This window comes from Lathyrus oleraceus, chromosome 5 (genome assembly GCF_024323335.1).
Source record: "Lathyrus oleraceus cultivar Zhongwan6 chromosome 5, CAAS_Psat_ZW6_1.0, whole genome shotgun sequence".
In the NCBI taxonomy this organism is placed as follows: Eukaryota; Viridiplantae; Streptophyta; class Magnoliopsida; order Fabales; family Fabaceae; genus Lathyrus; species Lathyrus oleraceus.
In genome coordinates this window covers 624,613,038-624,638,393 of record NC_066583.1, presented here as the reverse complement: position 1 = coordinate 624,638,393, position 25,356 = coordinate 624,613,038, and the positions used below count along the sequence as shown (strand labels likewise).

The 25,356-nt window shown below is 43.7% G+C and overlaps 1 protein-coding gene across 1 annotated transcript; it reads right to left on the bottom strand.

The window, feature by feature from the left end:
- Positions 1-626: 626 nt before the first annotated feature.
- LOC127087236 (serine/threonine-protein kinase UCN) lies at positions 627-2,144 on the bottom strand. The gene has a single exon (XM_051028099.1). It carries the CDS (start codon positions 2,012-2,014, stop codon positions 842-844), a length of 1,173 nt encoding a protein of 390 aa, XP_050884056.1. The 5' UTR covers positions 2,015-2,144; the 3' UTR covers positions 627-841.
- Positions 2,145-25,356: the final 23,212 nt, after the last annotated feature.

Sequence of the window (25,356 nt, the reverse complement as noted above, 5' to 3'; positions counted from 1 at the left end):
CATACACACATCTCTTTTGCAATTACAAATAAATAAATAAAAGAGAAAGACATAATTAATTAAGTCAGCTTTTGATCTGTCTTAAAGAAAAGTTCACGCTTTTAATTATGAAGAATAAGCTCTCTTTTTTTTCACTGGATGAAGAAGAGATCAAGCTCGAGCACGTGTTAAGGAATTATAATGTAATCTTTATTCGAATAACATGGTGTGAGTTAAGAGTTAGAATTAGAATAATTGGTAGTAATACTGATAATATAATTTCCTATAAACAAATAATTGGTACTATTTTTTGGCCATTTAGTGCTTCCCCAATTGTAGCAATGTTACTAGAATTCATGTCATCCACGACTATAAATTTTTTTCTATCTAAACCAACAATAATATTAATCATGTGATACCTAAACACGATTGATTCATTAATAATCAAATTTAAATTATTTTCAGTACTTACCGTAAAACAATATTTTCTATGATACGTAAAATCATGTCTCTCAATTAAATAAAATCTATACATCAACCACCGAATCCAACAAAGGTAAGCAATTACGCACTCCTATCAAATTTTAATATTTTAAACGTAAGTATTAATTTCATCAAAATAAATAAATAAACATAAGCGAAAAGTGTTAACGTATAAGAGTAGTATTGTACAATTCTATATACGTATTTTGCAGCAACATACATAATTTTGTAACAATAATATTCCAATTAGTTATTACGTTAATGCTTTTTTACATTCTACCGTTATTCTCTAAGTAATTGTACAGACAGAATTTTCAGTCATCATAAAAAAAGGAATAACTAACTCCGTTTCATCAAACGTGCAACACCCACACGTGTGTCAGAACTCTGCAAAAGAAACACTATTCCGAAACTCAGACGACGGTGACCGTAACGGCGAAGCTGGCAACGACGGCGGAGACTTCATTTTTTCAAAGTATTCATTTATATTCACTCCCTCTGCAAATTTATCCGCCGTGAAAAAACTTTCATCTCTTGACGGAATAAACGGCGGCCGAACAACTTCCGTTAACATCTCCCACTTAACTCCTCTGAAAAACTCATGCTGCTTAATCTCACTAGCACCACCAACGTAACCTAATCTCTTCAAAGGATCCTTCTCAAGCAACCGTTCTATAAGATCCGTTAACGCCGTTTTCCTTCCAACAAACTCCGGCGACTTGAAAAGCACGTTCCTAAACGTTTCCTTCTTGTTCTTCCCCTTAAACGGCGTTTTCCCGTACATCATCTCGTATGTCAAAACTCCAAGCGCCCACCAATCAACCGCAAACTCATGTCCGTCACCGCGAACAACCTCCGGAGCGACGTATTCCGTCGTACCGACAAACGAGTTAGACCGTTCACCGTCAGAGAAACTCAGACCCCGTCGCACCACCGGACTAACTCTTGCGATCTTGCCGTTAGCCTCGGTAAGCGGGACTCTCCATTTCCGAGTTTTGCGGCGAGATTCACGGATTCTGTTATCCTCAAGTGAAATGAGAGTTTTGATTTTAACCGTTTTGTGAGAGAGTTTCCGCGAGAGATCGAAATCAGTTAACGTGACGTGGCCTGATTGCTGAATGAGTACGTTTTCGGGTTTAAGGTCACGATAAGCGATACCCATGGAATGAAGGTGGTCGAGAGCGCAGAGAATCTCTGCTAAGTAGAAGCGGATTACGGTTGTGGAAAACACGCGATCTGTTTGGTGGTGACGGAGAACGTTAAGATCGCCTCCTGGGCAATACGGAACGGACCAAGCCAACAACCGGTCCGTTTCGAAAAAGCCCAGGAGGGAAGGGAGAAATGGATGAGCTAAAGTTGATAACACTTGGGTTTCCCAACGGGCTCGACGCTCGGCATCGTGAGTTGAGGTTTTATCAACAACTTTGAGTGCCATGTAGGAGTTGTTTTGTTGAACGAGGAAAACGGTTCCCATTGCTCCTTTACCTAAGATTTTGAGTGCTTTAAGGTTGTTGAGGTTGAGTTTGAGTTCTTGTTCTTCAGTAGAATCCATATTCTGTCTTCAGTTGGATAGAGAGGGGAAGGTGGGTTTGTTTGAGAGACAGAGAGACAGTGAATTAGATATACATGACATGGTTGTGATTGTTCCCATTTGCCTTTTATATAGCAAGTGTTTTATCTTTTGTGTATTTTGTTTTTTCTTTGCCCTGTTTTGTTTTCTGTTTCTTACCATGTCACTATTTGCTTGTTTTCATTTGCATATTATTATTTTATTATCAAATTGATGGTTAATTTTTTTAACCCTATATGGCATTTTTTTTAGCATAAACTAAAAAGAAAGAAAAAGTTGACTATACAACCGTAGTTAGCTACCAAATCTCACATTTAAACGATTCTTTATAGTACAAATCAAGGCATCAATATTCTTTCAGCTAACTTGAGTACAAAGTTTCATTTGATTAGTTGTGTCAAAAGTTATGAATTTTAACTAAAACACATATGTGCTATAAAAGTAAAGTTACCAGAGATTATATTACACATTATAACCTTAGTAACTTTCATAATCTAAAAAATATATAATATTTGTTATTATATTTATATAGATAAAATAATGTCAATAAGAGACTATAAACAATCACACGAGTAAGATATAAAAAAGGCTTATCTAACAATAATGCCAATTTGCAAAACAAAATGACAAAATGAATTGGTCGTACGGTAATGAAAATCACATGGGGCTCTCACCTAGAACGTGAACGTGCACTTCCTAGGCTAGTAGTATAATATAATATTAATATAACACTTATGATGGAACCTGTTGCTATCTTTCTTGTCATTTACTAATCCTTTCTTTTTTATATTGCGTTTCTTTCTTGTATTCATAAAACTGGACATTTCACTCACCCTTCATCATCATGCCACTTTAAATTCTAGAGTAGTAGTATATGTTTAAGAAATATATATTTCAATTATATGACCCACTATATGCACTCCATTTAAATTAGAGAGTGTAGAATTGACTTTGCGTCTGAAATTTAGATGCATATTCATTGCTACAATCAGTTTTGAAGTTAATTATTTGAGTATGTTTTGTATTTATTTGCTTCATTTTTATTTAGCGCTCGTTTGGTTTTTAAATAGTTGAAAAACCAAATGCAAGTTTGCATAAGTGGAATGCATGTCCACTAATATAACATGTTTGAGTTATTATGCTTTGTATAATTGCATAATTAGTCCGTTTATTGTTGGGTGTTAGTTTTCTTTTTTTTTTTAGCAATTTTAATTAAAAAAATATTATAGCGATTATGTCAACCAAAATTTCAATTTAATGAGTCAAATTATTGAATTCACGTGGAATAAAAAATATAAAGTATTTATAATTATTACATGAATCAATACGAAAGATCAAATATTTGATAGATTAATCTTAGTATAACTTCATCATCACATCAAATCAAATGCATAAAATATTTAATAATGTACAAACTTTATTTTTAAAATAAGTCTCATGTATTATAGAAAAATAAGATGTATAAAAGAGGAAAGGGGGATTAGGCCAAAACCCTAAATCAAAAGAATCATTAAAAGGCCAAAAAGTAAAAATTAGCAAAAGCAGAAGTTGGGCAATCTCAACTTGTTTCTAACTAAGTTAAACTTAATGGTGATTCACGAATGATTCTGCCAAGTGAAATCATTGGCTGACAAACCTATGGAAGCTAGCTTGTCAGCATAATGATTTCCTTCTCTATGAATATGATACACAAAACAAGTCATGTTTCCAACCAACAACAAGCATTTGTGTCGTCTATTGTGAATTTTACAAAGAACTAAGTTGTGGTTCTTGAAGGCCAAGGTAGCTAGCATGGAATCAGTTTCAATTCAAAGGGAATTCCAGTGTTTTTCATGAGCACTTTCAATAGCAAAAGTAATGGCCATGAGTTCAGTAAATAAGGAGTTCTGAATACCAAGAGGGGCAACAAAACCACCTATGAAGTCACCGTCTTTGCTTCTAAAAACTCCATCACAATAAGCTAAACCAAGGCAAGCTTTTGCAGCCCCAGCTGTGTTACACTTTACCCACTGCAAGTGAGAAGGGTTCCAAAAATTTTCCAAAATTTTAAGGACTTTTGGAGGATGAACATTGATGCCAAAGTATTTGAGAATGGTGAAGTCAATCATGAAAGGTCCAGAGCAGAGGTTAGACAAGTTACACGAGCAAGAAGTTGAGGCAATGATGTTGGAAATGTAGTGATTGAAGTTGAACTTGTTACCTTAAAATATGAAGTTATTCCTTTAGTACCATACATTGTTGAAAATGAGCACAATGGAAGATGTGATAATAATAGAGAATTAAGGACTCCAACTTCCATTGATGATGTTGGAAATGCAGTGATTTAAGTTGAACTTGTTACCTTGAAATCTGATGTTATTCCTTGAGTACACTACAACAAACAAGACCTTAGACAGCGCTTTTTTAAATCTTAAAAGCGCTGTCTAAGCCCCCCCCCCCCCCCCCCCCCCTTAGACAGCGCTTTGGCCAAAAGCGCTTTATAAGACCCTCTTATTTTAAATTTTTTAGGTATACCTTAGACAGCGCTTTTGAAAAGCGCTGTCTAAGCCCCACCCCCTTAGACAGCGCTTTGGCCAAAAGCGCTTTCTAAGACCCTCCTATTTTAATTTTTTTAGGTATACCTTAGACAGCGCTTTTAAAAAGCGCTGTCTAAGCCCCCCCCTTAGACAGCGCTTTTGCCTAAAGCGCTTTCTAATCCCCCCCTTAGACAGCGCTTTTTACAAAAGCGCTGTCTAAGGTATACGAAATTTTTTGAAGCTTTTGTTTTAAACCACATTTTTTCCAGGTTTATAAACCAGAATTTCTACCTGTTTTCAACCAGATTTTGACAGACAATTATCACATTTTATATATGCCATTTTGGCCTTTTTTCTACCAATTTTTGACTAACAAATATATATATACCAATTCAAACCAATTTTGCCTTAAATGTATCAAAATATATACAAATTTATGTACACATTTACAAGTCATTACATATACTACAAATGTACACATTAATTACACAAATTTATGAACAAACATTGAGCTCTATCATGAATTGACACCACTCCTCTTTGATTTCGTCCACTTGATCCTTTGTACAAAATGCACACTTGAATTCCTCAAAGTACTACATAATAATATAACATATTTTGAATTAATTCCAACTATTTAATTATATGAGATATGTGTAAATATAAAAATAACTCATAAGTTAGAAATACATACATCGGTGAGAATCTTTAATCGGCCCAAAGCAAGAGTATCTCGCATAAACCTCAACATGAAATACCCGCAATCTATTTGATTACGTTCTTGAGGACACTACATATGAAAAAAAAATATGGATTATAAATCCTAAGTTTTATCAAGTGTCATCACTAATATAATAAAAAATGTGGTAATTAAAAATATACCGCCACTTTAATCCATGTAATGGATTTGGCGTCCCTCCTTGAGGTTTGGATATCTCGTTGGGCCCGAAAAGCTTGTAGGACGCTAATAAAATAAAAATGAAGCAATTAGAACAATTCACATAAACTAAGAAAATTTTTGAACATTCTCACTTACGTGTCAATTAGGACCTTCATATCCGGGTATGTTGTCCAATCATTTCCTAACGAGTCAAGATAATACACAATTTCTCGGATAGGATTGATTGCGAGCAACAACCAATGTCCACTGTAATGATTAGGCAAATGTTAGATGGTAACTCGGAAAATAATTATAATAGATGAATTTAGAATGAAATGCTAACCCGGTATTAAACGGTATAAAAAACAACTTCTCCGCATCTTTATTGTCCATGAGGATCCGAAGAACGTACTCCGTCACGGTATTTGGTCTACTTAAGATTAAAACTAAGTTGACGGTCGCGGGTGCTAAGAATCCGAATGACACGTCCAAACCATTGGGGCGCATCAATTTGTCATACAAAAACCTAATATAAAAACATCATTAACTCCTCTTTTGAAACATAAAGTAAACCGGATTAACATAAAGTAAACATCATTAACATAAGTTGTTTAATTAATAAAACAAAGTAGACCGGATTTACCTAATATATGTATTGACAACGTTGACGCCGATTTCTTCATGACTAAAAACTTGCATGAAGTCTTCATTACCAATCATTTGGTCGTAATCAAAGCCGAAAATCCCTACCTCCATATGTAGGGTCCCAACACCTCCGGTCGGTATATCGGTCATCTCTAGAAATGTCCTGAGGCACGACCTATACTTGGTGGTAGTTTTTTTCCTAGCTACGGTCTTCTTAGCACCAGAACTTTTTACCCGTGCGGAGGCGTTGCTAACCTCCTTTTTTTGTTGTGCGGAGGCATTGCTAACCTCATTTTCTTGAAGCTACATGTCATATAAATAGTTAGATCAAATTAAGAATGTAACAACTTCCATGAATATATGTCATATAATTGTATATTACCTCTTTTCTTGAAACCGTGGACTCGGTATGCCGTGGAATCGCATTATCTTTTGATTTGGATTTTGTGGGAGCCTATTTAACATAACCAAGGAAAATATGTAAGTAAAATTTTAAGCATAAATTTTAAACTTTGAATATACACATTAAAGTTAACATAAGTTTTAAGCATACCTCATATCCTACGCATATGAGGTTTGTCGGCCATGCAACAAACGAACCTACTGCTTCGTGCACCGTTGTTGCATCCGAATCATCGCTAGGATATGGTAATGCTGCATTCGGCTCAACTGCAATATCAACTGATACCTTCAAACATCCAGCAGGGAGCTCTCTAGTGTGGAGTAATACTCCGCTAACGTTATGCACTTTTCCCTTGCCAACCATCCGATAGTATGGTGACGACAAATACAGCTGACAATGGGAAATGCCCTAAAACCAATAATAACAAGAAATCGTTAATGTGTATATATGTCAAATACATAATTTAAGCAAATAGTTCAATTTAAGACAATTATATGTAATTACCTCTAGAATGTTCGGCTGAAAGGTACAGTTGATACTGTCTTTGTCCGAAGCATCTCTGTATACTGTTGAGGCGCTAGCCTCTCTTTCTCTCCTCAATGCATCAAGCTCAGCTTGCATGGCTTCCAATCTTGCATGAAGCTCCCGATTACTAGGAGCCTTTCCTTTTTTAATACTCAGGGAGGTCGGAGTGACTCCAAATCCCTTACCCCTCACCCGACCATAATACTCAGGGACATCTAATGCCCGACTAAGTATGCCCTTAGTATCATCGGGAGATAAAGACTGAGATAGCTCCTCCTGAAAAATCATATGAATACCGTATACTTGTCAAATATTTGTGTATAAAAATGTTATTCAATTAATGAAAAAATGTTATACTTACACATTTCTGGTATACGTGTAAAACTTCTTCTTGAGGAACTCCAGATTTGCCCACACGGGCTTCCTTCCACAAAACATGTGCAGGAAGAGATGTTTCTGAACTTTCCTCCTTCTGCAGCTACACATTAAGTCATACAATTTGATCAGATAAAACTAATATATGATGAACAAATTTGTTATCGCAATTTATAAATACTTACCATGGATTGTTCTAAGCGTCCATATCCGACACGTCCTTTTCGGTACGGATATGCGGGACTTGATGCTCTTTCCCGATTTGTAGCACTTATTCTTTGAAAAACCGGGTCTTGTCTTTTGGATTTGAAAGCTTCCCATTCTTCAGCCGATATCAAACTTTCATATTTTTTAGGAAGCTCCACATCCACAAAATTACCATCCGCATCCTTAAGGAACTTGGATGATAAAAATGTCCGAAACCCTCTTAGAAGCTTTCCGGCCAATTTCATACAAAAACCTCTTCTTTCTTCTTCGATGTTAAAACATCGCTAAGAAAAACATACAGATTGATAGTTAGTATCGGTAATTGAAAAAACATAATTGATACCGTATAATTAAGGGCCAAATGATTGTACCTTTATCTCACTCCAAATTTTTTCTTTGGACTCATTCAGCTCTTTGTTTCTCCAATCATCACATGTAATGGGAATTTCATTCCTTACTAGTTTACCGATAAAACTAGTTAAGGTATGCCCATTAGGTTCTATAAGTTGTCCCTGGTTGTTCCAATAGACATCTAGTATGATGCCTCGAGATCTTCCTTGGACCACCCTTCTCATTACTGTGATGCCTCTTCGAATTTCTTCTTCCGCGGATACTTTTTTACTAACTTCCTCATGTTGGTCATCAGCCATGTCTAACCTGTAATAAACCAAGGAAACCATCAAATATCAAATATAACTTATAATCAAAGCAATTGAAAACAAAAAAATAAAGAAATCATGCATTATCAGATATAACTTATAATCAAAGCAATTGAAAACAAAAATATAACGAAATCATGCATTATCAGATATAACTTATAATCAAAGCAATTGAAAACAAAAAAATAAAGAAATCATGCATTATCAGATATAACTTATAATCAAAGCAATTGAAAACAAAAATATAATGAAATCATGCATTATCACATATAACTTATAATCAAAACAATTGAAAAAAAAAATAAAGAAACCATGGATAATTTACCTAAGTCACTAACATCTCTTTCTTTTCTTTGTTGGAATATTAATCACTTGTTTCTTAGCAATGCGTACGGATGAATTGATCCAAATTCCCCCATTATGATCGTTTCTTATATATGACTCATCCGGTATAAGATCCTTAACTTCATCATTTCTATTCAACTCATTCCGTCTAATGCATGACTCATTCTCAACATCAATATCACATTGATCGACACCGCTATCATCAGTCACTTTGTTAGAGAAAAGCACTATAGACCATTTTGTACTCTTCGGGTCATTCACATAGAACACTTGTTTAGCTTGAGATGCTAGAATAAAAGGTTCATCTTTGTACCCCACCCTAGTAAGATCAACTTGCAAAAATCCAGACTTATCCATTCGTATGCCACTACTATTCACCCACTTGCAACCAAAGATGGGAATCTGAAACTTCTCTTAATCAAACACCCAAATGTGCTCAATAACTCCAAAATATGACAAATTTGCATATTTGGGGTTTAAGTCCTTCATACTTGATATATGCATTGCTTCAGCTAGCACGGTGACACCACTATTTTGCATAGTACTCTTATCATCTTGTTCTTTGGTATAAAATGTGTATCCATTAATTGAATATGCGCTATGAGAAAACACATGCAAACTTGGACCATATGCCAAACATCTCAACCTTTCTGTTACCGAAGAAGGATCTGAAGAGCGCTTCAAATAAATATGATCCTTCAACCATTGTATGAAACTTTGATTGTGCTCTATAACTATCCAATTTTCATTTCTCTTCGAATTTAACCTTCGGAGTACATCCTTGTGCATTTCAACATATGGCTCAACCTCATTATTATTGTGCAGAACATACAAATGAACTTGATCCCGTTCATCCCTTGATATTGTCACAATTTTATTCCCAATTAATTTTTTACCTTCCATTTTGTCGAAAATCTGAGCTCTGGGGAGTCCAATCGATTGAACGTTAGACAAATATTCAGTACAAAACTCAACAGCTTCTTCAACAATGTATCGTTCAACAATACAACCCTCTGGTCGACTTCGGGATTTCACGTACCCTTTTAATATTTTCATATACCGTTCAGCAGGGTACATCCATCTCATATAAGCTGGTCCACACAACTGTGTCTCTTTCACAAGATGAACAACTAAATGAACCATTGTGTCAAAAAAAGACGGAGGAAAATACATTTCAAGCTCACACAAGGTAATTACAATCTCTTTTTGTAGTGTTGGTAAGATCTCGGGATCGATCACCTTACTACAAATTGACCTAAAGAAAAAACACAATTTAGTTATGGCACTTCTTACTTTTTCTGGCAAAATAGAACGTATACCTATCGGTAGAAAATGTTCCATTATAACATGGAAATCATGTGTCTTCAAATTCTTCAACTTGAGGTCTTTCATAGAAACAAGTCTTCTGATATCAGATGAGTATCCTTCTGGAACCTTAACTTCACTCAGAGACTTACACAAAATTTTTTTCTCCTTTCTAGATAAAGTAAAAGCAGCAGGTGGTAGATATGTCCGTCTTCCTTTCTTCACGGGTGCTAATTCAGTTCTCATTCCCATTTTTAACATGTCCTCCCTTGCTTTAAGGCCATCCTTAGACTTGCCTTTTATATTGAGTAATGTACCGATAACACTTTCAAATACGTTTTTTTCAATATGCATAACATCGAGAAAATGTCTCACGTACAAAGACTTCCAATATGGCAATTCAAAAAATATCGACTTTTTCTTCCACCCACCTTTCACAATCTTATGTGCAAAAGGCTTGCCAAACTCAATACGCACATCTTTCACCTTTTCAAAAACTTGTTCACCTGACAATGCGGGTGGAGCTCTACGATGTTCGGTGTCTCCATTGAATGCTTTTCTCCACCCACGGTAGTGATGTTTAGAATGTAAGAATCTACGATGATCGAGAAACACATTCTTCTGGCAAAGTTCCAATCGAATCGTATCGGTTCCGTCTTCACAAACAGGACACGCACGTTGACCTTTAATGCTATACCCAGATAGATTCCCGTATGCTGGAAAATCATTAATTGTGCCAAACAACATCGCCCTCAAATTGAAACTTTCTTTCCTATATCCATCATAAACCTCCACACCGTTCTCCCACAAAATCTTTAAATCTTCGATCAGAGGTGTCAAGTATACGTCTATGTCATTCCCTGGTTGTTTAGGCCCAGAGATTAACATAGATAACATCATGTACTTACGCTTCATACATAGCCACGGAGGTAGGTTATAAATCATAAGAATCACAGGCCATGTGGTATGTGAGATACTTTGAAGACCATGTGGGTTCATTCCATCAGTAGATAATGCCAATCGAAGGTTTCTTGCTTCTGATCCAAACTCAGGATAATCATTATCAATCTTCGACCACTGTGGTGAATCAGCCGGATGCCGATACTTTCCATCAATAATTCTTTCATCTGCATGCCAAGTAAGATGTCTTGCATCGGTTTCACTACGAAACATGCGCCTAAATCTCGGAATTATCGGAAAATACCATAAGACTTTTGCGGGAGATAATCTTTTCTTATATCGAGACAAACCGCATTTAGGGCACTCAGTTAACATTGCATATTCGTTACGAAACAAAATGCAATCGTTAGGACAAGCATGTATCTTATCATAGCTCATGCCAATAGAGCACAACATTTTTTTTGCCTCATAGGTTCGATTAGGAAGAACATTATCATCCGGTAGCATTTCTCTCATAAGGGCCAACAACTCTGTGAAACTTTTATCCGACCATCCATTGCCCGCCTTTAAGTTGTACAACTTTAATACCGCAGAAAGTCTTGAGAATTTAGTGCAACCTTTGTACAACGGTTTCTCTGCATCGCTTACCATCCTCTCAAACATTTCAGGACAATCATGAAGATCTTCTTCCAGTGCTTCTACAATCTCTTCAACTCGATCACAATCGTATGTTTCCGTGTCTTTGTCGTATGAAGCATAGGTCGTATTACTTTTTCCACTCGATTCAACATTCTCGTTAATTTTCTCACCATGAAATATCCAACACTAATAACTTTGATCAATTCCATGCCTCAGCAAATGCGATTTCAATCCATGTGCGTCAACCTTACCAATATAACAACAACGCAAGCAAGGACAATGCATTCGTCTGGGGTTTTCAGCGTGTTGAACAGCATACTTAACGAATTCCGCAACCCCACTCTCGTACTCTTTGGTCATTCGATCGGCACAGATCCATGTTTTATCCATGGTTTTCCTACTTATTAAAGTAAACAATTAATCCAGACGAAAATACATAACTAAGGTAGTATCTTTGAATATCCTAACAATTATAAAGTTCAATTCATTTTAAACTTTAAAAACCTATACATAACCAATGTTAATATAAACTTCAATAACGTATCCGATACGCCAATATACCAACTTTAATTACCTCATCCCTTTCATTTTTTATATTACAAGAATCAAACTTTTTCTATTACAATATACCTATAACTATACCTATAACACGTTAATTTTTCTATAACTAACTTTAATTTTCTATTACAACATTATTACTTATCAAACATAACAACTTTAATTACCTCATCACTTTCATTTTTTCTATTACAAAAAATTGTCAGATTCTAAAAAAAGTTAATATTTTGATGAAACAACATTAATAAAGTAATTCCTTGATTGAGCATGAAATTGGTGACACCAAAGAGATAAGGCAAGTTTATGGTTTTATGAACAAATTAAAATAGTACAATATGAGTAAATGAAATATAGTTTACAAGTAATGGTACAGCAGTTTATATCTATATAGAATTAAAATCAAAACTTTTAACTGAAAGTTGGATATAATGTTTGATTTTTAGAAGGCTAGTTGTATGGACTGCAACACAAATATTATAAAACTTCAACTTAGTCAACAAGTAGAAGTTATTCTAAAACATGGATAAATAGATAATTTTTTAACTAATCTTATGTTAATGGTTAATTTACTAGGCTTTTGGAACAGACAAAATAACAATTCACCTAACCACTTTCACATTCTAATTTGATGTAACTTTACATATAACTCACATGCAAAATCAAAGCAACAAATCATTGGTCAAGTATTTCAAAATCTACATTATATTCTACCACATTATTAGATAGCCTCAAACAATGAAGAAAAATCAACCTCCATGACAACATAATTCAATCATCAACCACAAAACTTCAATCAACAAACGCATACAAATTGAAGAGATAAGTAATATAGAAAAGTAAGAGTTTTGCGTACCTTCAAGAAGTTTTCGGCACAACTGTTCAATCGTGAGGCTCAGATCGAGGATTGGATGGAATGAGAGAGAGAAAATATAGAGAGAATCAGAGATGGAGAACGTGAAGGAGAATTAGGAACGAAGAAATGAAGAAATATTGAAGAACATACCGCTGTTATGGTTTTCGCTGTTAGGGTTTCAACGTTCGCAGGAGGGAAAACAAAAGAACAGAGAACGAAAATTGAAATGGAGTCTGAAATTTTATTTTAATTAGACCTTAGACAGCGCTTTTGTGGAAAGCGCTTTCTAAGGTATGCCTTAGACAGCGCTTTCCAAAAGCGCTTTCTAAACCCCCCCTTAGACAGCGCTTTTGGTTTTAATTTTTTTTTAATTTAAAGACTTTAGACAGCGCTTTATCAAAAGCGCTGACTAAGGTCTATATTTAAAAGCGCTTTCTAAAAGCGCTGTCTAAGGGGGGGTCTTAGACAGCGCTTTTAGAAAGCGCCGTCTAAGACCCCCCCTTAAACAGCGCTTTCATTATTTTTTTGGAACATTTTCCGTGTTTTATTTTAATTTTAACCTTAGACAGCGCTTTCTTTTAAAAGCGCTGTCTAAGATGCGCTGTTAAAAGTCATTTTTGGCGTAGTGGTACCATATACTATTGAAAATGAGCACAATGACCAATGTGATATTAATAGAGAATTAGGGAGTCCAACTTCCATTAATGATGTTGAAAGTGGATGTGATGGAGGAGGTATATATAGGTTTACCGATGATATTTTGGAGACAATTCCATAGTTAAAGAACAACCCTACAGTTGAGGAGCAAATGCTCAGAGGTCTTAAAGGAAGAATGGAAAAGGCTACAAATTTATGGCATATAACAATCTCTAACCATGATATTTTCATTTGTGGGAAGCTTGTAATATGTAGAAATCTCCAAACCAGTGTGGGTTTAGATGGTGGTATGTCAGGGTTCCAAATAAATTTAGTCCATGTTTGACAAATGGCGGAGGAGAGCAGAAGTTATAAATTCTTGAGAGACGAGTCACTTGAACTTGCGTGCCTCCATATCAATTTGTCATTAGAAGGAAGCAATGGGATGGTGGCATTCTAGACCAGGCTTAGGAGGCTAGGAAATAATATATAAAGATCCAAGGGAACTCTTCACTTGAAGAGGAAAATAAAGTCTTGGACCTTTGTTAGAACAAGATTTGGTTCTGCATCTATTCCTTGAGTTTTGATGATAACAATATTGTATTTATGTGAGAATAATTTTGGTACCCTAATGGTTTGTTATTGATCTCACCTGATCAGGAGGGCCTTCCAAGGTCTTGGTGAATGGGCCGGAGAATGAAATGAGAGGGGGGTGTACCTGCAAGGTGCTCCAACGCTTAAGTCAGAAAAGGTACAGAATGAGGTTATCAGAGTGTGAGTTAGAATACCTGCCCCTTTGCCATGAAAGGGGTATTTATATTGAGCCCCCAGCGCTGGGCCAAGGCTCCTAATGGGCTGGATTAGCTAGGCCCAAGGAGGAGCTGCCAGGGGACGCGTAAGAAGCGTTAAGACCTAGACCAAGGTCAGCCCCCTGGTCCAACTGCCCCTATCCCTAAGGAGACAATATAGGGGAGTTGGGTGACGTGGTGAGTGAGATGCCGTTATGGCTCTGCCCGACACAGCTTAGGTGTCCGCGACGTGGGTCGACGATGAGTGGATGGAGATCATATGAGGAGGACCCGCTCGTTGTCCGACACGTATTTAAGGGGCCGGGGAGACATTCTTCGGGCGGACGGTCGTTCACCTGACGTGTCCTCGTGGTCGCTTGGACACGGTCGTTTGGACGTGGGCTTGGCGAGCATTGGGCCGTGCAGTGCCTAGTGTCATGGCCCAGTCCAGAACAGGAGCCCCCCAAGTCGAGTCTCTGAGCCAGAGAGATGACTTATGTTTCAACTAAGGGTTCCCCGAGACGATGGGGAAGCTTGATCGTTAGACAGGTGAGGTTGTAACAGACCTATTCATGACTGACATTTTCTCCGGGAATGTCGGGGATGGAGGTGATCGGTTGGTCTGCACCTTCCTTGTAGTAAACGTGGGTACGACGCGGGGAGGTGGCGTCTTGGTGAGTCGAGGAGACGGATAGGTGCTCGGGTCGTTTCAGCTTCTTATCTTTGATAGACGTGTCTCACGATTAGTGGCGTCGCTTCGTTTCGCGCGCAAAGACGGCGTAGGCAGGCTAGGCAATGATGACCTAGCGTGTTGGTCTACGTGCCAAGCCCTATAAAAAGGGGTTGAGTAACTTCATTTCTACCTTTTTTTCTCGCTCATACGTTCACCGGAGTTCTCCACCTTCTCTCTCGTTTGCTTGCTCAACCGTCTGGACCGCCGTCTCCGCCCGTCCTCCTATCTGAACCACCGCCTTCTGCTCGGATACCACCGTACCCCTTCCAACTTAACTATGTCAGGTATGATTTTCCACTGTGATCCATTCTTTTTCCTTGTTGTTTTCTGTCAAACGCATGCTATTTTTGTAGAAATGTGGTTAGGTTCAACTTGGGAACAGTGTAGTGGACTGTAGGTGTATATTAGATGGTAGAAAATAGGGTTGGGATCCTACTGTACCGGGCATAAACTTCATATGCTGGGCAATACTTGCATAGGCTGTATGAAGTTTATGCCCGGTCTCCATAGAATGCGTGCGCCACCGAGTTGAGCGCGGTTAGTGTCCGTCGCCGCTACGCCCTTTCACTTGACCTGCGGTGGAAGGGTGGATTTGATATGACGTCGAATTCACTCTTTCTGTCTGCGTTTCAGGTGCTACCGGGCGCTTACGACCGAGGAAGGAAGATTCTGGGTCCTCCACCGAAGACGCGACAATCGCTCGTCTCCCTGTCGGGGATGGGAGTGTCCGAGATGGTACCGAACACGCCTCCTCTTCCGGGCAGGTCGACTTCTCATGGGTTGCGGACGAGCCCTTGGAGGAGGAATCAGACTTCTGTGACGAGGCCATCACTGCTCACGCTATGGTCGAGACCATAAGCCGGGAGGATCCACCAAACTGGTATTGCTGCGCCCCCAAGGAAGAAGACCGCATTTGTCATCATTTCCCGGGGAAGCAGTTCACCATGTATGAATTTGCTTTTCGTGAGGCGGGGATTAGACTGCCCTTCAACTCCTTCCAGATGTCGGTCTTCAAGTGGCTCCGGCTGGCGCCGTCCCAACTACATCCTAATGCTCTCGCATTTATGCGGGCATTCGAGTTAGTTTGCCAGTTCCTCGGCATTGGTTGCACCCGGGCTCTCTTCTTCCACGTTTTCCATCTCCAGAGGTCCGGTTCCCGTGGTCGCCACAGTTGGGTTTCTTTCAAGCAGCCCGTGCGTCTGTTCAAGACGTACGAGGATTCTGTTCGCCATTTCAAAAGCCGGTGGTACGTGGTGATGCCGATTACCCGGGCTGCCCTTCACTCTCTCTACTACTATCAACGGGAACCCAACGGGGAGGAGACGCTGATGTCGAAGATACCGCTGAGGTGGCAGCGTGATCATTTCGATCTCTCCACAGCGCATTACCGGGTCAAGTACGCGATGCTCGGCGAGGAGGATAGGCTCGCGTACAAGAAGCTGGTCGATTACGTGCAGAGCTTCAGCTTGGCGTTCTGGGCGAATCGACAGGGCGTGCCCTACCTGGATGAGGCCGGGGAGCTAATCACCGAGACGCGTTATATCAATACGAAGGCTCTGCTCGAGTGTGATACCGAGGAGGAAGCTCTGGCGTTATTGAGTAGGCAGACTTTGTTTAGCTTTTTATTTCTGTTTATGACTTCGGTCGCTAACGTTTGTGTGTAATTTATTTGCAGGTGCCATGCCCAATGCTCGTGATCGGGTGCTGAAGCTAGCGAATCAGGTCGGCGCTCCTGACCGGGTGCCCAAGAAGAAGAAGAAAACTGCGGCCCGTGTCTCGGAGACTGCTGGCGATGCCGGGGTCGGTCCCTCGCAGGCGGCGAGCGTGATTCCTTCCTCTCCTCCTCGGTCTAACCCGATCAACATTCCTGATAGCAGCCCGTCGCCAGCGGCTTCTCCCCTCCATAAACGGAAGCGTCCGGCTGGGGCCCTTACCAGGTCGTCTCCAGGAAGTCCGAACGGACCGGGGAGCTATCTTCTACCTCCCTGCTATGTGGAACGGTCGTTCTTCAAGGCCGAGGAGTCGATTGTTGTGCCCGCGCCTGAGGCCAAGGCTATTCTGGACCAGGATGCTGCTGCTCGGAGAAAAGATCTGGCCAGGGATATTGCTGCTGTCATCCGGGTGATGGAGACGGCCATGGTTTTGACCGACACTTCGGTCTCCACTGCCTCGCTGGAGGGTGCCCTTTTGCAGGTCCGGGCGGAGAAGGAAAAATTATCTAAAGATCTGTCGGACTACAAAGAAGAGCATCAGCTGCAGGAAGGGCTGAGCCGGCAGCTGGAGGAGGTGGAGAAGGAGAGGGACCGGTTGAAGGCTGCGACGGCGAGCTTGGAAGAGCAGGTGGCCGACCATCAGAAGCTGACCGAGGACAACGCTGGCCTACGGGCTCAGGTTGCGTTTCTCGAGGGAAAGGTCCGTCCTCTGGCAGATGAGACCGAGGAGGAACGCGCCCTTGGTTCGCGCGGTGAGTTGCTAGGGCATATTCGGACTCTCAACCAAGATCTCGTGGCCTGCTTCAAAGAGGGTTTCGACAATGCTGTCGAGCAGCTCGGGCTTCTGAACCCTGAGTTGGTGACAGCAGGGTCGGCCTATAACTACTGCGTCCGGGATGGTGAGATTGTCTGCCCGTTTGAAGTGGAGGAGGAGCTGGGGGGAGAAGAAGAAGAAGAAGAAGAGGATGAAGAGGTGCTCCGAGCGGAGTCTTAGTTTATCTGTTTTTCTTTGATTCTAGTTATCATGGCCTGCGTGCCTTATGTATTTTGGCCTTCGGGCGTTGTAATATGGCCTTCGGGCGTACTTGGCTTCGGCTACTGTTATCGTTTTTAATGTATGAATATTTTCGTTATCATTCATTGTGCTCGTTTGTGTCTGATACTTGTTTGTATGAATTCGTACTCTGCTCGACTTTGTTAATCTCCTCGGTTTAGGGAACCGACGAAGTGTCGGGCTTTGTGCCCGTGGGTATCGAAGCCCGGGTCCGTTGTTCGAACCCTGGTCCCGAGGCTTGGGTCCTCCCATCGCGAGCTGGGTGCCCTGCCAGTCTTGGTACTTCGACGTTGAGCCTTGGTCAAGATCCCAACCGTCGGGGAGGGTTGTGTTTGTTATGTGACCCCGGATCGTTCCCGGGTCTCGTGGTTCCTCCCTGGGGTTTTGGGGACGAAGAGCGTGGTCGTACCTGCCACGTCTCCCCGTGGTGTATTTAGCTGTAATATTGTCTAAGTTTTTCTGCGTTCCATGGTCGAGCGAGTTGTTCTCCTTGTAGGTTTTCTAGGTAATAGGCCCCGTTGCTCGTTTTGTCGCGGACGCGGTAAGGGCCTTCCCAGTTGGCCGCCAGTTTGCCCTCTCTCGGGTTTTTCTGGTTTCTTCTGAGGACCAGGGTGCCGACCTGGAACTCTCTTTTTATGACTTTTGCGTCATGGCGTAGTGCTATCTTTTGTTTGAGGGTTGTTTCCCGGAGAGCTGCTTCGGAACGTATCTCCTCGACTAGGTCGAGCTCGGCTCTAAGGGTTTCATCGTTCATTTCCTCGTCTAGGGGCTCCTCTGTCCTCCTCGTTGGCGTCCGTATCTCCACCGGGATGACTGCCTCGGTGCCGTAAGTTAGTCGGAACGGGGTTTCCCCGGTGGTAGAATGTGGTGTCGTGCGGTAGGCCCATAGGACGCTATGTAGCTCCTCGACCCATGCCCTCTTTGCCTCGCCGAGTCTGCGTTTGAGGCCACGTAAGATTACCCTGTTGGCCGCCTCTGCCTGCCCGTTCGTCTGCGGATGCTCGACAGACGTGAAATGCTGTGTGGTGCCCAGGCTGGCGATGAAGTCCTGGAATCCTCCGTCCGTGAACTGTGTCCCGTTGTCTGTGACAAGTGCCTGGGGTATACCGAACCGAGCGAGGATGTTGCGTTTGAAGAACCGGAGAATGTTCTGCGCGGTTATTTTAGCCAGTGCCTCCGCCTCGATCCATTTGGTGAAGTAATCCACCCCGACGATGAGGTATTTATTCTGATATGATCCGGTGACGAAGGGTCCGAGGATGTCCATGCCCCACCACGCGAAGGGCCATGGGGAAGACAGTGATTTGAGGTCGTTCGGGGGTGCGAGGTGCATGTCGGCATGTCGTTGGCATTTGTCACATCTTTTGACGTGCTCTTTCGAATCGTTTTGCATGGTCGGCCAGTAGTAGCCTGCTCGAAGGGCTTTTCGTGCGAGCGATCGTCCGCCGAGGTGTTGAGCGTTAATTCCCCGGTGTATCTCTCCAAGTATGTCGGGGACTTTCTCTTCCTCGACGCATTTGAGTAGTGGGATGGAGAATCCTCTCCGGTAGAGTTTGCCTTCGAGGAGTACGTACGAGCATGCGCGTCGTTTGACAGTGGTCGCCTCTTTCGGGTCAGCCGGGAGTTCGTCTCGTGTGAGGTAATTGTAGATGGGTGTCATCCAACAGTGGGCATCTCCAATAGCGTTGACCTCGAGTGGAGGCGGTAGTTTGTCGATGCTGGGCCGCGGGAGAATTTCTTGGATTACTGATTTATTCCCACCCTTTTTCCTCGTGCTGGCTAGTTTCGAGAGAACGTCTGCCCGTGTGTTGTGCTCGCGGGGTATGTGTTGAACTTCCCATTTTTCAAATCTATCAAGTTTTTCTTTGACGAGGGACAAGTACCCGAGGAGGTTGTCGTTCTTGGTTTGGTATTCTCCTCGCACTTGTGAGGCCACGAGCTGGGAGTCGGTGGATATTTTTACCTCTTTTGCTCCCAGGTCCTCGGCTAACCTCAGGCCTGCGAGGAAGGCTTCGTATTCGGCTTGGTTGTTTGATGTTGGGAACGCTAGCGCTAACGATACCTCTATCAGGATCCCTTCTTCATTTTCGAGGATGATCCCGGCCCCGCTGCCTGATGTGCTAGAGGCGCCATCGACGAAGATCGTCCATTTGTGGGCGCTTTCTGCTGGAGTCGGGCAGTGGGTCATCTCCGCGACGAAGTCGGCCAGCGCCTGAGCTTTCAAGGCTTTCCTACTTTCGTATTGTATGTCGAATTCGGAGAGTTCTAGTGACCACTTGAGCATCCTCCCGGCCATATCCGGGCGCCCGAGCAGCTGTTTGATTGGCTGGTCGGTCCTCACCTTTATCGTGTGTGCGAGGAAATAATATCGTAGTCTCCTCGCTGTGTTGATGAGGGCCAGGGCGACCTTTTCGATTTGCTGATATCGGAGCTCGGGACCTTGGAGTGCTTTACTCGTAAAATAGATGGGCTTTTGTCCTTCGTCGGTTTCTCTTATTAGAACGGCGCTGACGGCCTCGGTCGCCACGGATAGGTATAAGTATAGGGTTTCCTTTTCTGATGGCCGTGATAAGACCGGGGGTTGGGACAGAACCTTCTTTAGATGGAGTAGCGCTTGCTCGCATTCATCGGTCCAGTCGAAGGTAGCCTCTTTGCGAAGGAGTCTGAAGAATGGCAATGCGTGCTGGGCGGACTTGGCGATGAAACGGGAGAGTGAGGCGAGCACTCCATTGAGCGACTGGATCGATTTTTGGTTTTCGGGGTCGGAAACTCCGAGAATGCCCGACATTTGTCGGGGTTGGCCTCGATCCCTCTTTCGGTGAGATAGAAACCGAGGAACTTGCCTGCCCGGACTCCGAACGTGCATTTCTCGGGGTTGAACCTCATTTTACACTGTCTCGCCTGCTCGAATACCTTCGTAAGGTGTCGAGCATGGGTTATCTCCTCGTGTGATTTGACGATCATGTCGTCCATGTATACTTCGAGCATGTCCCCTATTTCGTCCTTGAAGACTTTGTTCATCATGCGTTGGTATGTAGCGCCAGCGTTCTTGAGCCCGAACGGCATCACGTTGTAATAGTAATTGCCCGTTGGGGTCATGAACGCTGTGTGTTTCTTGTCTGCGGGCGACATAGGGATCTGGTTGTATCCACTATATGCGTCCATGAAGGACAAGAGTTTAAAACCTGCAGAGTTGTCAACGAGCGAGTCTATATTAGGGAGGGGGAAAGCATCTTTCGGGCAAGCCCTATTAAGATCAGTATAATCAACACTGATCTCACCTGATCAGGAGGGCCTTCCGAGGTCTTGGTGAATGGGCCGGAGAATGAAATGAGAGGGGGGGTGTACCTGCAAGGTGCTCCAACGCTTAAGTCAGAAAAGGTACAGAATGAGGTTATCAGAGTGTGAGTTAGAATACCTGCCCCTTTGCCATGAAAGGGGTATTTATATTGAGCCCCCAGCGCTGGGCCAAGGCTCCTAATGGGCTGGATTAGCTAGGCCCAAGGAGGAGCTGCCAGGGGACGCGTAAGAAGCGTTAAGACCTAGACCAAGGTCAGCCCCCTGGTCCAACTGCCCCTATCCCTAAGGAGACAATATAGGGGAGTTGGGTGACGTGGTGAGTGAGATGCCGTTATGGCTCTGCCCGACACAGCTTAGGTGTCCGCGACGTGGGTCGACGATGAGTGGATGGAGATCATATGAGGAGGACCCGCTCGTTGTCCGACACGTATTTAAGGGGCCGGGGAGACATTCTTCGGGCGGACGGTCGTTCACCTGACGTGTCCTCGTGGTCGCTTGGACACGGTCGTTTGGACGTGGGCTTGGCGAGCATTGGGCCGTGCAGTGCCTAGTGTCATGGCCCAGTCCAGAACAGGAGCCCCCCAAGTCGAGTCTCTGAGCCAGAGAGATGACTTATGTTTCAACTAAGGGTTCCCCGAGACGATGGGGAAGCTTGATCGTTAGACAGGTGAGGTTGTAACAGACCTATTCATGACTGACATTTTCTCCGGGAATGTCGGGGATGGAGGTGATCGGTTGGTCTGCACCTTCCTTGTAGTAAACGTGGGTACGACGCGGGGAGGTGGCGTCTTGGTGAGTCGAGGAGACGGATAGGTGCTCGGGTCGTTTCAGCTTCTTATCTTTGATAGACGTGTCTCACGATTAGTGGCGTCGCTTCGTTTCGCGCGCAAAGACGGCGTAGGCAGGCTAGGCAATGATGACCTAGCGTGTTGGTCTACGTGCCAAGCCCTATAAAAAGGGGTTGAGTAACTTCATTTCTACCTTTTTTCTCGCTCATACGTTCACCGGAGTTCTCCACCTTCTCTCTCGTTTGCTTGCTCAACCGTCTGGACCGCCGTCTCCGCCCGTCCTCCTATCTGAACCACCGCCTTCTGCTCGGATACCACCGTACCCCTTCCAACTTAACTATGTCAGGTATGATTTTCCACTGTGACCCATTCTTTTTCCTTGTTGTTTTCTGTCAAACGCATGCTATTTTTGTAGAAATGTGGTTAGGTTTAACTTGGGAACAGTGTAGTGGACTGTAGGTGTATATTAGATGGTAGAAAATAGGGTTGGGATCCTACTGTACCGGGCATAAACTTCATATGCTGGGCAATACTTGCATAGGCTGTATGAAGTTTATGCCCGGTCTCCATAGAATGCGTGCGCCACCGAGTTGAGCGCGGTTAGTGTCCGTCGCCGCTACGCCCTTTCACTTGACCTGCGGTGGAAGGGTGGATTTGATATGACGTCGAATTCACTCTTTCTGTCTGCGTTTCAGGTGCTACCGGGCGCTTACGACCGAGGAAGGAAGATTCTGGGTCCTCCACCGAAGACGCGACAATCGCTCGTCTCCCTGTCGGGGATGGGAGTGTCCGAGATGGTACCGAACACGCCTCCTCTTCCGGGCAGGTCGACTTCTCATGGGTTGCGGACGAGCCCTTGGAGGAGGAATCAGACTTCTGTGACGAGGCCATCACTGCTCACGCTATGGTCGAGACCATAAGCCGGGAGGATCCACCAAACTGGTATTGCTGCGCCCCCAAGGAAGAAGACCGCATTTGTCATCATTTCCCGGGGAAGCAGTTCACCATGTATGAATTTGCTTTTCGTGAGGCGGGGATTAGACTGCCCTTCAACTCCTTCCAGATGTCGGTCTTCAAGTGGCTCCGGCTGGCGCCGTCCCAACTACATCCTAATGCTCTCGCATTTATGCGGGCATTCGAGTTAGTTTGCCAGTTCCTCGGCATTGGTTGCACCCGGGCTCTCTTCTTCCACGTTTTCCATCTCCAGAGGTCCGGTTCCCGTGGTCGCCACAGTTGGGTTTCTTTCAAGCAGCCCGTGCGTCTGTTCAAGACGTACGAGGATTCTGTTCGCCATTTCAAAAGCCGGTGGTACGTGGTGATGCCGATTACCCGGGCTGCCCTTCACTCTCTCTACTACTATCAACGGGAACCCAACGGGGAGGAGACGCTGATGTCGAAGATACCGCTGAGGTGGCAGCGTGATCATTTCGATCTCTCCACAGCGCATTACCGGGTCAAGTACGCGATGCTCGGCGAGGAGGATAGGCTCGCGTACAAGAAGCTGGTCGATTACGTGCAGAGCTTCAGCTTGGCGTTCTGGGCGAATCGACAGGGCGTGCCCTACCTGGATGAGGCCGGGGAGCTAATCACCGAGACGCGTTATATCAATACGAAGGCTCTGCTCGAGTGTGATACAGAGGAGGAAGCTCTGGCGTTATTGAGTAGGCAGACTTTGTTTAGCTTTTTATTTCTGTTTATGACTTCGGTCGCTAACGTTTGTGTGTAATTTATTTGCAGGTGCCATGCCCAATGCTCGTGATCGGGTGCTGAAGCTAGCGAATCAGGTCGGCGCTCCTGACCGGGTGCCCAAGAAGAAGAAGAAAACTGCGGCCCGTGTCTCGGAGACTGCTGGCGATGCCGGGGTCGGTCCCTCGCAGGCGGCGAACGTGATTCCTTCCTCTCCTCCTCGGTCTAACCCGATCAACATTCCTGATAGCAGCCCGTCGCCAGCGGCTTCTCCCCTCCATAAACGGAAGCGTCCGGCTGGGGCCCTTACCAGGTCGTCTCCAGGAAGTCCGAACGGACCGGGGAGCTATCTTCTACCTCCCTGCTATGTGGAACGGTCGTTCTTCAAGGCCGAGGAGTCGATTGTTGTGCCCGCGCCTGAGGCCAAGGCTATTCTGGACCAGGATGCTGCTGCTCGGAGAAAAGATCTGGCCAGGGATATTGCTGCTGTCATCCGGGTGATGGAGACGGCCATGGTTTTGACCGACACTTCGGTCTCCACTGCCTCGCTGGAGGGTGCCCTTTTGCAGGTCCGGGCGGAGAAGGAAAAATTATCTAAAGATCTGTCGGACTACAAAGAAGAGCATCAGCTGCAGGAAGGGCTGAGCCGGCAGCTGGAGGAGGTGGAGAAGGAGAGGGACCGGTTGAAGGCTGCGACGGCGAGCTTGGAAGAGCAGGTGGCCGACCATCAGAAGCTGACCGAGGACAACGCTGGCCTACGGGCTCAGGTTGCGTTTCTCGAGGGAAAGGTCCGTCCTCTGGCAGATGAGACCGAGGAGGAACGCGCCCTTGGTTCGCGCGGTGAGTTGCTAGGGCATATTCGGACTCTCAACCAAGATCTCGTGGCCTGCTTCAAAGAGGGTTTCGACAATGCTGTCGAGCAGCTCGGGCTTCTGAACCCTGAGTTGGTGACAGCAGGGTCGGCCTATAACTACTGCGTCCGGGATGGTGAGATTGTCTGCCCGTTTGAAGTGGAGGAGGAGCTGGGGGGAGAAGAAGAAGAAGAAGAAGAGGATGAAGAGGTGCTCCGAGCGGAGTCTTAGTTTATCTGTTTTTCTTTGATTCTAGTTATCATGGCCTGCGTGCCTTATGTATTTTGGCCTTCGGGCGTTGTAATATGGCCTTCGGGCGTACTTGGCTTCGGCTACTGTTATCGTTTTTAATGTATGAATATTTTCGTTATCATTCATTGTGCTCGTTTGTGTCTGATACTTGTTTGTATGAATTCGTACTCTGCTCGACTTTGTTAATCTCCTCGGTTTAGGGAACCGACGAAGTGTCGGGCTTTGTGCCCGTGGGTATCGAAGCCCGGGTCCGTTGTTCGAACCCTGGTCCCGAGGCTTGGGTCCTCCCATCGCGAGCTGGGTGCCCTGCCAGTCTTGGTACTTCGACGTTGAGCCTTGGTCAAGATCCCAACCGTCGGGGAGGGTTGTGTTTGTTATGTGACCCCGGATCGTTCCCGGGTCTCGTGGTTCCTCCCTGGGGTTTTGGGGACGAAGAGCGTGGTCGTACCTGCCACGTCTCCCCGTGGTGTATTTAGCTGTAATATTGTCTAAGTTTTTCTGCGTTCCATGGTCGAGCGAGTTGTTCTCCTTGTAGGTTTTCTAGGTAATAGGCCCCGTTGCTCGTTTTGTCGCGGACGCGGTAAGGGCCTTCCCAGTTGGCCGCCAGTTTGCCCTCTCTCGGGTTTTTCTGGTTTCTTCTGAGGACCAGGGTGCCGACCTGGAACTCTCTTTTTATGACTTTTGCGTCATGGCGTAGTGCTATCTTTTGTTTGA